A 12,985-nucleotide genomic window follows, 5' to 3' on the forward strand; every position below is an offset into this window, starting at 1 on the left:
GATTGCAGGCCGCTCCCGCATCTCTACATAATCTTAAAAAAGGAAGAAAAAAAAAATCATGTGGGACAAAAAAAAAGTTTAAAAAAGAATAATAGAAGATGGACATCAAAAAAAAAAATTAAAAATAAGGAGAGCGAGTGCCATGTGACATCTTATCATCTTTTCAAAAGCACAAAAGAAGCAGAGGAATAAAAAATTTAAAGACTCTAATTGACGTTTCAGCCCTCAAGTTTATCAGAAAAAGCATCAAATCAGCAAGCAAATAGAGTAATAAAGAAGCTGATCAATGTCAAGACATTTTCTTCAAGGAATAGGAGGCCATCTGAGCTCTTATAACCATGGGTCAGTAGAACGAAGGGAAAGTGGAAAAGACCAGGCTAACAATAACTCATCTCAGGAACAGGAGCAACAGGAAAGGCCGTACAACACAATACAGGTTCATAAAAGGCAGAATTTCAGGAAACAAGTGCAAGAACCACCTCATAACAGTCGTAGTGCACAGAAAAAGAATATTTTCGCTCGAGGCAGATTTGTGTCTTCTGCAGAGCTGGAGGATGCATCTTCGTCTTCTTCATATGGTACCGAACGCAGCGAGTTTATACATGGAAAGAGCCAGCCGGATTCAAGGAGCCTGGCAGAAATATCAGGTGCACGGGTGAACAATTCTGGAAATACGGCCGGAAAAGCTTATGATGCCGAGCAGACAAATGCAGACACATCCCGTTATTCTGCGGTTAGCACAAACACAACATCAACAGGAAAGGTGGCGGACGCAATTATTAGGAGAAGCACGGATTCCGCGGAGGACTGTGATTATAAAATATTCAACACATCAAGGCCGATGAGGCTTTCCAAGGTTCGAGCACTAGAGGAGGCAGAAGTCACATCAAAGTTATATTTCAGGCAAAAGCAAGATGATCTCTACGAAGAAAGCGAAGTTTCTAACGAGGAGGCTATGTTCCAGGGGCGAGAACAAATACCGAAAGTGGCATATGTGAAAACAAGACACAAACTGGCTCATGGCAGTAAAGAACTAACCGTTAGCACAGGACGGCTTTGGAAGCGGAAACGGAAAAGCTGGTTTTCCGGTGGCAGAGAGAGAAAGGAGATGGCAAATAATAATGCAGACGGGTTAGATGAAGGAAACGGACAAGAAACAGAAACAAACATGGAAACATACGAAAAGCAATCCCCGGAAGAGAAAGCAGAAGCTGATATATTGGTTCAGTTACCAGAGCTCTCTAAAGCAGAGACAAGACGTCTGATGCAGCAGGACTGTGTTGACATGGATCTTGAAAATTACTACATGAATGATGATATTGATGAACGAGACTGGCCGTTTCCACAAACAGAGGCCCAGAAAAGGTTGAATGCGATGAAAAGAGCACTGAAACCGCTGAACGAGAAGGAGATGGTGGAGCAAAGACTGAGAAGATCGAGACTTCCGAAAGTTTTCCAAAATACAGGCGAGTTTCTTAGCAGGCTGAGCCTGCGAGAGCTGGAGTACTGGGAAATGATGAATGAGCAATTTGATGATGAGATGGACTCAATGATTTCCGGAAAAGATGGCATATCGGGAAATGGACCTGCTGATGATAACCAGGAGAACAGCATGGAATCCAGAGAGGCTCGTGTTACGCAAAAAAAAGAGCAGAAACTGGATTTCATCGATGTGCCGTTTGATGCATTATATGGTCTGCATATTGACCATGACATGACATCAGCAGTCACTGCTGATCTCCGAAGAAGGATTAAGGAAGACATTCAATTTGATGATGAGGTTCTTGATCTGAAATTGCAGGATGACTGATGGGGAAATCACTGTATGAAGCGTGCGGCTATCTATATCAGCTATCTATGTATGCTGATATATAGATAAGTGTAATATTTAAGATTATACACGCATATGTATGGATGACTTTAATTATTTTTTTAATTTTTTTTTCTTAGGATATCTTTCGAAGACGTGGTCAGCGAGGCAATTGTATACTTAGCTGGATAATACGATATAATATACGTCTGGATCCTAGATTGGTGTAGTAGGCTGAGCTCTAATATGTATGCTTTACTGATACGCCTTTTACTTATTTAAATTTTTTTTTTTCTAGTGTATTATGCCGCATGGCTTGTTCTAGCTACCGCAGAGTGCACGGCTCTTTTTTTATATCCCGTAATTTTTTTGTTCTATTTTAACCTGCAGCTTTAACTCAATTTCACCCATGTTTTACATCGGACTGATTTTTTTCCCCCTCCCGCATCTGTTATAAGTAGCAGTACACGCCGGTTATTAACATTTATCATCACAAAAATTACACATATATCTACACAAATATAAACATTTACAGCGGATATTAAAACGGGAAAGCTATGAGTGTCCTTCGGTTGCAAAAGAAGTTCCCAAACTTGGACCAGAGCGAACTCTTCGGGCTTATTGAAGACTTCAGGAAAATCGATCTTGACGATAACGGATGGGTGGATAAAAAAGACGTTATCGAAAATGTTTCCAAGCAAGGCAAGGGCAATTACGATAAAGTGAGAGAAGCACTTAAACAGGTGTCAATTGATGCCTCTGGTCACGTGGAGTTAGAAGATTACGTTGAGCTTAATTCCGTCTTAAAAAGCGAGTCTACCGATGCGCAATCCGAGGCATCAAACCCATCGGCACATGATGCATCGGATGCAAGGGGGGAGAATTTTGGCAGTATTCGGCAAAGATTTGGAGCAGCAGGTGGCCGGTCGAAAATTGCCATGCCTGGTGCACCGGCACCAGAGCAATTTGTTCATGAAGGCTCTGGGGCAAATGCAAAAGTGCTTATCAACCAATCGGGAAACATCCACACAATCAACGACGAGGAGAGAGTCGAATTCACAAGACACATCAATGCGGTTTTAGCTGGTGATTCGCTTGTAGGTGAACGGTTGCCAGTTCCATTGGACAGCTTCCAGATATTCGATGAGTGCACGGATGGCTTGATTTTATCTGCTTTGATAAACGACTCCGTGCCAGATACAATCGATACACGTGTTTTGAACGTTTCGAAAAACGGGAAACCGTTGAACAACTTCAAGATGCTTGAAAACGCAAACATCGTGCTCAACTCGGCAAAGGCTATTGGCTGTGTTGTGGTGAATGTCCACTCGGAGGATATAGTTGATGGTAAGGAGCACTTGATATTAGGCTTGATATGGCAGATAATCCGGAAGGGATTGCTCAGCAAGATCGACATCAAGATTCACCCCGAGTTGTACAGACTTTTGGAGGATGATGAGACGCTTGAGGAGTTCTTGCGTCTCCCACCTGAACAGATCTTACTCAGATGGTTCAACTACCACTTGAAGAACGCGGGATGGGAGCGGAGAGTGCACAACTTCAGCAGCGATATCCGGGATGGTGAGAATTACACGATATTATTGAACCAATTGGCACCGGATCAGTGCTCAAAGTCTCCACTACAGATTCAGGATTTGTTGCAGAGGGCCGAGCAAATATTGTCGAACGCCGACAAGATCGGATGCAGGAAGTACTTGACACCCAAGGCACTTGTTGCCGGAAACTCGAAGCTTAATTTGGCCTTCGTTGCACACTTGTTCAACACATGTCCTGGATTGGATCCCATCGAGGAGGATGAGAAGCCGGAAATCGAAGAGTTTGATGCCGAAGGTGAGCGTGAGGCCAGGGTGTTCACTTTGTGGCTCAACTCTTTGGATGTGGATCCACCAATTGTGTCTCTCTTTGAGGATTTGAAGGATGGAACCATTCTCATGCAGGCATTCGACAAAGTGATGCCTGGATCCGTGCAAATGAATCACGTGAACAAAACGCCTACGAACGGCAGGAAGATGTCGAGATTCAAGCAGCTTGAGAACACTAACTACGCAGTTGCTATAGGTAAGGCCAACCACTTCTCACTTGTGGGAATAGAGGGCTCTGACATCACGGATGGAAACAAGATGCTTACGTTGGGCTTGGTGTGGCAGTTGATGCGTAGAAACATTAACAACACACTTGCCACCTTGGCAAAGAACGGCAAAGAACTTGCAGACACAGAGATCATAGCCTGGGCTAACAACGAGGTTGCTAAAGGTGGAAAAAGCTCCCGTATCAGATCGTTTAGCGATCCATCGTTGGCCAATGGTCATTTCTTGTTGGATGTTCTTCACGGTATGAAACCAGGATACGTTGACTACAGCTTGGTGACTCCGGGTAACAGTCACGAGGAGAGATATGCAAACGCGCGGTTGGCAATTTCGATTGCAAGGAAGTTGGGTGCGTTGATCTGGTTGGTGCCGGAGGATATCATTGAGGTTCGGTCGAGGTTGATTTTGACGTTTGTGGGATCTTTGATGTCATTGAGGCTATGAATGTTTGGTGTGTTATGAATATGTGGTGTGAGATATTTGGTGAAATATCCGGTGTACTGCTGTATAACATTGATTTTCTATTCCACGTCTGCTTTTTGTCTGTTTTGTTTGTTTGTGTGACACTATTCTCACTTCTCTATGTATATGTAAGATAGGAAGAAAACAATAAAAATAAAAATAAAAATAAAAAGAAGAGAAAATGCTCAGGTTAGTAACTACACACCATTATAAGAAGCCGAGCAGCTTACTAACAACTACATCCTGCACGTTGCTTGACTTAAATAGAGCCAGACAGAAATATATTACTTTGCTTTTCACGTTTTATAAAACTCAGTAGCTCACCTTGTAGTTCGGCTTCTCAGAAAGACTCCAGTCTGCGGCGGAGAAAACATTGTAGTCTGCGATTTCAAAGCCTTCCCCACGTGCTTTCACTGGCGAGTGTCTCTGATACCAAACGGTGCGGTCCTTACTGCACCGCCATTGCCTAGCCACCAGCACCTGGTAGGCCACCTCTCTTTCCCTTTGGGATAGTCCGTAGTAGTACGCAAAAAAAAGCGTTGCTGTGTCCACATTCTGTGCATCTGCATCGATGTTTTTCGACACTCTCACCTGGTCCCACACTGTGCTCACACGCTGAGCCTCGATGCCTGGTGGGTACACGAATCCGGGGAGAGGTGAAAAGCTTCTTGGTGTCGAGAGCATCGTTCTTAAATCCACACAAGCGGGCCTTTTTCCGCTTTTTTGGCGGTCACATGCCACAGCCGACGATAAGAGCATGTTCTGGAGGCCTGCGGGCAGAAATCGGAAACTCTCATCCTGCTGAACGCCCAACTCACGCGGTGTCGGCCCTATTCGGCATCTGTCGGCTGCCCCCTGAGTGTGTACGGATGTGCTTACGCTACTGGGCACACCACCACCGCCGTTAATCTTGATGGCAGGTCTGCAAACAGTGTCTTTTTCCGTGCCAAATGCCTCATCCGGTCCACTGGTGTTGCCAGGAGTGGCTGTGTGAGAAGTGGCGGCGGTTGCAGTCTCGGCACTGCCACCATTACGGCTGCTGCTTGCTGTGCTGGCACCGGAAGTGCTGCTTGGTGCTTTTGCAGCCAAATCCTTCGGCCGCTGTCTTTTCAAGGCCTCGAGTACGCTTGCGGCGTTCAGAGCGTTCAAGTTCATCCCGCTGCTTGCAGCAAATGGTGGGGAGAATTTTGACGTTGAAGGGGTTGCAGAAGTTGCAGTTGCATTTGCATTTCCATTTCCATTTGCAGTTGCAGTTGCAGATGCGGCTTTCATTGCACTTGCATCTCCACCCTCAGACTTACCCCCCACTCCACTGCTCATCGCAACAGCTGCAGACCACTTTAAATCAGCGGCCGGTTTAGGAACCGGAGCAGGACGCAAGTTGGCCATCGTCGGCACCCCGGATGATGATGATACAGACGAACTCGTGCGAAGCCTGTAATTGTGAAGTGGTGTATTACGGCCAGAGTTCGTCCGCGACACCCTTGCCGGGGCCGGCGAACCGGATTTGCTCCTACTGCTACTCCTCACCCCGAATGTCACGTGACTGCCCCCTCCGTTGTTCGTGCTGTTACTGCTGCTGCTTCTGCTGATCCCGCTGCTGACACTCGACTCTTTCTTTTGCTCGTGCTGCCCGTTTTTTTCGTTGCTCTTCTTATCCTCTTCCTTATCATCATCCTCCTTTTTCGCGCTTACTCCTTCACCAAACGTGCTGTGGACCTCGTGTGCAATCGCCACATCAGCATCCAAGTCTAGCTCATCGTACATTGTGTCATCGTTCACAAAATCCGGGTCCTGGTTATCCTCCAAATAGTACTGCAGATCGTCACTTATCGCCATGACGTCATCCGGGTTGAGAACCTTATTCTCAAGAAGCCGCAGTATCAACTCCAACTTTTGCGTGTGCCAGTGGTGATGCCCGAGAGTCGTCTCTATCTCCTGCTTCCTCGATTCAACCTCTGGATTGCTTCTTCGTCCCCTTCGTCCTGAATCCAGCTTTTCCAACTTGGCCTCCAGCATCTCCTGCTGCCGTTGAAGTTCATCCAACGCTTTTTGGACAAATCTCGTCGCCTCATTGTCTTCCTTCTCCTCCCCAGCATCTGCCAATGCCTCGTTCGAGTATGCTTTTGATTTTGATCCTCTTTCCACCTCCTTATACTGCTCCATCGCTCTTTCTACAAGCTTCCGATACTCCAGAAGCTTATCTTTCTCTTTCACTTCACTCGCCGTCTGCCAATTCTTCACCTGCTCGCGGAATCGCTGCAACTTCTTGATCTCCTTCTTCAATTCAGACTCCAATTTGTCTCGTTGAGAAGAGCTCGACGTTGTCTGATGTCGTTCGTACAGTGTGTCGAATATTTCCATTCCTTCCTTAATCTTCTTGAACACTCGGTCCATCTCTCTGGGGTGAATAACGTAGGTCCTGTTAGTATTCCAGCTTTTCAACAAACTATGCTTGCTATCTTCCCAATTTTCCTGTTTATCACTGATTGTCCTAGACTGAATCGCACTTTGCGTATATCCTAGCCGGTGTAAGCCGAGCTTTAACTTCAAATGCTAAAAGTAGGAATATATTTGCCGCACTTTGTCAAGAAAAACGTCGATAACTTCCAATATGATACCAATGATCCTGCAAATCAGCCATCCTCCAAAAAAAAAAGATTATCATATCCCTTCCGAATCTTCTCCACTCTATATTCATCACTTCATCTCCACATTCACTTATACCACATATATCACATTCAATAATCCTGATCGCTACAATTACAAAAAAATCTTCGATAGATGACACTCAGAAGAATATGTGAATACTTACTGTTGTAGTTTTCTGTGCCCCGACATCTTGGAAAACACTGTGATCGGCTAATATCAAAGTAATACTATCTTCTTTGTTCGTATTGTTTCCATCAAATTGTTCAAGCAGACGTTATATAGCTGATCAAGCCTCACCAGCGATTTTGGTGTCTTTATCGAGTCTTACTGATGTCTATAACAGTGTTCTGTCTATCCCGGACTTTGGAAAACTACTTATATGTTCTGTTTGAGGGGGACAACCCGTATGATTTGAACAATGTCTTCTAAAAATTTTTTTAAGGCCCAAGGAAACCGAAGGAAAAAAAAGGTGAAATGGATCCACGAGATGACGTAAGCAGTTGGTTTTTCGAGGGGCTGAAGAAAACTGGGATTTTAATTCCGGCTGGTGCTACTGAAGATACAAAATTATTTGCGATATGTAAGGAGCATATCTTTTTAATTTATTTTCCATTTATTCTAAGTTTGCTCAACTATGAAATACTATATAGAAAATACAGCTTGCCACATATATGCACACAATGCTTGCCAACGAAACCGTGTAGTAAAATAAATTATTTGCTAAATCTTTTGTTGAATTTGTGACCGTAAAGTACCGGGTGGAGTTATCACCAGATAAATTATATTCAACTAAATTTTCTATAATTTCTGTTTGAGAGATGTTTTCATTGCAATTTTGAAAGCTGATGGATGATGTTATGTTTGACGCACTTGTAGAATAGTCTAGAATGGAAGTACTTAAATAGCTATAATTGTTGCTCATAATCGACGAAATGTTGTATCGATCTAATATTTCTTTTATTCCTAAATTTGCCTGTCCAATTGTTTCCTGGAAAGTTATAATCTTTGGCGATATATTATAAGTAAAGTGCTGCTCGGAATTGGAGGGGACCATATTGCTTGTAATGTTAATCAATTTATCAGAACTGAGAGAGCTTGCTCCGTTTTCCTTTCCAATTGATTGCTTATATTCAATGGTTGAACCGAACCTGTAAACTGAAAAGTGTAACAGTGCTCCAAATAGTATATAATAAATCATACTTCCAAGGGTGGCATGAATACCCATAAATGAAGACAATACCCAACTAATCCGAGTTTTTAATCCATCGCTATTAGATCCAAACCAATTGGTCAAGGTCTTTGCTAGCATGACTTTATGACTATCCATAATTTCGTGTATAAATTCTAGCTTATTGGAAATGTATGCATTTTCAAGTGCCCTTACACCATTTTGCTCATTGATATACTGTTTGTACGTGAGGAAAAGTTGCAATACTACTAGAATCATGGGGATTATTAACCATAGAAAATATAAGCCAGAGTTGAAATTATTTAGGCGTGCTGAATTTATAACAGAGGATAAAACAATTGTTCCATTGGTTATAGAAGTTTGCATTGGTACATTAGAATGTGATACCAAATGTTTTTTTGATTTAAAGGCAATACTTTTTGACTGTGAAAAATTGCCACCCTTATTGTATGACCTGATGTCAGTTGTAATGTTCTTGTTGGTAGTGTTCTTTAGTGCTTCAAGTTCCGAAATCACTAAATCCAAATTTTTATAGTATTTGGTATATGTATTTGTTTGTAAGGAGCTCTCTTTGAGCAAAGAGTTGATCCACGTATAATTTAGATTTAATTCATTCAGTTTAACCGAATTTGAAGAGGGAACCCAAGAATCTGAATTCAAATCCTTTTGGAATTGTTTCAAGTTATCTGATTGAGCAGTTAAGTTTGAAATGATTAGTGATCTCCAATACTCCACCTTGTCAGCAATGGCAGTATTCGTTTTATTTTCTCTCTCGTGGTTTGTGAAAATGGTATTGTTTACTGCCTCCTCCAATTGTGAGAATGTGCTGTTGACATAACTTTGAAACAGAAGGCTAGTTGAATTTGTGGGATAATTTTGACTGGACTTAAATTTATATTCCAAGTTTAAAAGTGAACCGTCGAAAGACAAGTTGCTGTGTATATGCGATTTAGGAACGACGGACATCGTTAAGTCTGTAAGAGTACCCTTGGTTAGAAATTTCTCATTATTTTGAAGAAATACCATGAAAATAAGAACAAGCACTGTTCCCCAAAATTTGGCATCAAAAAATAATGTGCTAACCCATCTTGATTTGAGACATAAGTAACCTTTAACTTTATCATACATTATGTTTGGGTGGGAATTAGAACTGTAGTACATCTTTCTGAAAGTTGTATTCTATTTCGCAGCCAGGTGGAAGGATGCGTATTTATAGGCTTGTGAATAAAAAATATATATTCTTCCATGAAAATGGTGAAAAGACATATATATGTATAAAAGTACACATGAATATTTTCATTTGAAGAAAATTGGAAGTCATCGTTGTTTCATACTCGTTTCACGCGAGTTTCCGTTTCGGGAAAACTGGGATTATATTTTTTTGGCCTCTAACGATTTATTATTAGAGCCATCTAATAGCGTAAAAATGGGCATATATAATTGTACAAAAATCTCGGAAAGAGATGGATTTATATATATATATCAAACCGAAAATACCTCTTTCAAATTAATTTATATTCCTTAAGTAAAACGCATTCTTTGGATCCAGCCTGTCCCGAAACAACGCGGCCGCCTGGAGATCTTCGCTGTGAATGAGTGGTGTACTTTGAAGGAATACGATAAACTAAAAACTCACCATCAAATGTTGCTATAAAACAACTGTTGTCGACTACAGAAACAACCGATGGAATTTCCTTGCTCAATTTTATATATGCATAGTCTCTCGCGGGTTCAAATATTGAATTAAACTGTGGCGGAATGTAATTTTTAGACCGCTTCCATAGGAAGCTACTTAATGCCTTTGTAGATTGTTTTCCCTTGTTAAATAGCTTATGCGTAATCGAATTTTCATCCTTCGTTCCGGATGCCGAAGGCATGCTTAGTCGACTTCTTATCAAGTTTTCAATTTCATAATTCTCTTCATCGGTCATGACTGCTTTGTACGGAAAGCTCTGCTCATCAGTATCTTGATCATCACCTTTATTTGGAAGAGAACTATTTGCAATGATACCATCATTGGTGCTAATAGATATATCATTTGTACTTTGTGGATTGCTTCTATTTGAATCCTCATTTCCAGGCACTCGATTTAATCTATCCCGATGATCAAGCCTGAAAAGATGAATAGTACCTGTATTTGAGGAACATGCAAGAATTGAATTATCTGAGTTAAATCTCAAGCATGATATATGGGCAGAATATGTCCCTCTTCTAAACTCGTAAACTTTTTGTCCACTGTCCGATGCGAAAACTCTAATAATGGTACCTTTGACAGAAGCGGTTGCAATCAAACTTCCATCTTTTGAAAGTGTTATTGTTCGAAGGGGAGATTTGTGACATTGAATTCTATTCAACGGTTGAAGATTCAACGCGTCAAAAAGCATAATTGCACCTTGGCTTTTATCTTCATGAAGATGCGTACCAACATATTCCGAAAGTTGATTTTCTTGCTGCTGATTGGCAGACGATCCTGCTGAAGAAGAAGCAGCTGATGCAGAATTTTCTAGATTAGAGTATTTTGAATGCAAGGATAAAGAGGTGGGAGACTGTGAATTTGTGTTAGCCATGTCGGATGTCTGGCAATATGCTAAAATAGATGAATCTGCAGGACACATATCGGCAATAAATGGACCATCAAAAGGCGGTATGGATATCTTATGGAGTAGTTTCATACAAGAAACATCATATATATATATCTGCCCTGAAATAGCAACAACAAGTCGCTTTCTGTTCATTTTAACAAACAAAACAGTTGATGGAAAGCTCAATTCACATATCACGTATTTTCTTTTAGTATTAACAATGATGAGCTTCTTCGATGATGATGATAAGTTATATCCCAAACCAACTGTTGCAACAAGGGGTGTTGAAAAAAGCATCTCAACTATTTTTGCATCGCTGTCTTTATTGAAGCATCGACCAAATGGTTCACAGTTGAAGATAGAAAATGAGTTATCTGTACCCACGCCAAGACATGAATCATCCTGATTAAAGGATATACAATATATTTTAGAAGCCATTGTATGTGATATGAAACGATTGCATGTAATCAAATTTATTGAATGCTCGTGACCGAATGTGTCTGTAAATGCAAACAGATAAGACTACAAAAATTATCAAGGTATGCCAAGGTACTTAAGAGAGCGGGGAAATATTGATAGTGGAATGTAAGGAAGTGCTGAAGGGCCCCAAAAATATTTTTAAAAAATCTGAAAAAGGAAAGGACTCGAAGCCTTCCGCAGTTACCACCTTCCCAAACGCTTCAAATGCATAAAATAAGTCAGTTATTTGAAAAGCAGGACTTTTGGCTACAAAGCATGATAAGAAAAAAGAATCTGTCCATCAATTATTGCAGGGCTTCAACGGTATTTCTTCCAACTTGAAGATAAGATTGTATTCTAACGATACGCTATTTTTTCCCCCTCATATATACGCATACTGTAGGCAATCTGGTCTACGAGAAAAGTATTATTTTTATATTCAATATTTTATGCTAGTTTGAACTTGCGAAAAGATGCAACGTATGTTGATATGACTTAAACACAGCTGCCCTTCAAGTAGCATTATTACAGGAAAGACTAAATACCGGAAAACAGCCAATCAAGAAACAATAGATGAAACACGAGCTGCATAGAAAAATACGCCCGAGAGAACTCTGCAGAACGTGTATGATTTGGGCTACAAAATTCACAGAGAATACCATTTATTGAAAGAGCAAGTGCAGGATGTACTAGCGTTGGATTTTTTTGCAAATGAAGGTAAAAGACACTGAATCTAGTACCAATCATATAAGTTGTCGTCCGATTATCATACCCGTCTAATTTGTTGAACGTAAGAAGAAGCAACGTGATTACCGCATTAGGCAGACATGGGAAAAAAATTTCAGGGACCGGACCATCGTGTACAGTTGAGGGCGGACGGTGAGCAATCCAAATAAAAAAAAAATACACAACAAATTTAGATTTCAGTGGAACTGAGCAGACTAACAACTCGGAAAAGTTTGTACTAAATTGCAGGAAATACCAAACTTTCGGTAACATACACAAGAAGTCCAATATGTGTCAAAAAATACGTATATCAATTTCAAGTGGATAAAAATTTGAGGTCTCCTCTCTTCATCATGATCTTTTGCAGGCACCTGATTTTATTATACTTACAATTAATTTCGTATTTTCATATTTCCATCTCGATAAGGTTGGTGGATTGCATGAAATAAAAAATAGTGCAACGAAATAATTAACCGCTCGGAGTTACTTTCATGGACAAGTCACAGACTTAATCACACACTACAATATATTTTCATGAAATGATTCAATCAACCCGGCACACACTCGTCTCGCAACTCCTGAATAAAACTAAACCAAGCTCCCTTAGATCCCGATACTAAATTTAGTGGCACTGTAGGGGAAGATGACTCGCGGTCGAGAATTATCCGGCTGTGCGAAAGATCCGTCTTTGCCAAGATCAGGGCAAAAATTAATTTTTTTCGCGGATGCCGAGCCAGCTGCCTTTAAAGCGTTTTAATTAGTGCCACTAATGCGTTAGGGGCCGTTTCCATATTAGCACAAAGTCACCAGGCTCTAGTCATGCTCAAAATTAGAATACAGGTATGGGTATTTCGAATCAGGCATATCCGAATGCAGAAAGAGGAGATGGCCGGATGCCGTAAAGTGAAATGCTTGCGGTAAAGGTATAAAAGGAGGGGAAGAATAATTATAGATAAAGCTTGAGAGAGCATGTGCAGTGGAAAAAAAAATATTTACT

The 12,985-nt window shown here is 41.2% G+C and overlaps 5 protein-coding genes across 5 annotated transcripts; 2 read left to right on the forward strand and 3 right to left on the reverse strand.

Annotated features, from left to right (window-relative positions):
* Nucleotides 1–286: 286 nt before the first annotated feature.
* Nucleotides 287–1,810, forward strand: BRETT_004740 (uncharacterized protein; the record flags this gene model as incomplete). Its single annotated transcript, XM_041283232.1, has 1 exon — nucleotides 287–1,810. One exon carries the CDS (start codon nucleotides 287–289, stop codon nucleotides 1,808–1,810), a length of 1,524 nt encoding a protein of 507 aa, XP_041136584.1.
* Nucleotides 1,811–2,367: 557 nt separating this feature from the next.
* SAC6 (Fimbrin, actin-bundling protein) lies at nucleotides 2,368–4,362 on the forward strand (the record flags this gene model as incomplete). Its single annotated transcript, XM_041283233.1, has 1 exon — nucleotides 2,368–4,362. One exon carries the CDS (start codon nucleotides 2,368–2,370, stop codon nucleotides 4,360–4,362), a length of 1,995 nt encoding a protein of 664 aa, XP_041136585.1.
* A 330-nt stretch (nucleotides 4,363–4,692) lies between these two features.
* BRETT_004742 (uncharacterized protein) lies at nucleotides 4,693–6,777 on the reverse strand (the record flags this gene model as incomplete). Its single annotated transcript, XM_041283234.1, has 1 exon — nucleotides 4,693–6,777. The coding sequence occupies one exon, from the start codon at nucleotides 6,775–6,777 to the stop codon at nucleotides 4,693–4,695; it is 2,085 nt and encodes a 694-aa protein (XP_041136586.1).
* An 883-nt stretch (nucleotides 6,778–7,660) lies between these two features.
* BRETT_004743 (uncharacterized protein) lies at nucleotides 7,661–9,382 on the reverse strand (the record flags this gene model as incomplete). Its single annotated transcript, XM_041283235.1, has 1 exon — nucleotides 7,661–9,382. One exon carries the CDS (start codon nucleotides 9,380–9,382, stop codon nucleotides 7,661–7,663), a length of 1,722 nt encoding a protein of 573 aa, XP_041136587.1.
* Nucleotides 9,383–9,723: 341 nt separating this feature from the next.
* BRETT_004744 (uncharacterized protein) lies at nucleotides 9,724–11,241 on the reverse strand (the record flags this gene model as incomplete). The annotated part of the gene is made up of 1 exon (XM_041283236.1): nucleotides 9,724–11,241. The coding sequence occupies one exon, from the start codon at nucleotides 11,239–11,241 to the stop codon at nucleotides 9,724–9,726; it is 1,518 nt and encodes a 505-aa protein (XP_041136588.1).
* Between the last annotated feature and the right edge of the window lie 1,744 nt (nucleotides 11,242–12,985).

This window comes from Brettanomyces bruxellensis, chromosome 7, assembly GCF_011074885.1.
Source record: "Brettanomyces bruxellensis chromosome 7, complete sequence".
Lineage (NCBI taxonomy): Eukaryota > Fungi > Ascomycota > Pichiomycetes > Pichiales > Pichiaceae > Brettanomyces > Brettanomyces bruxellensis.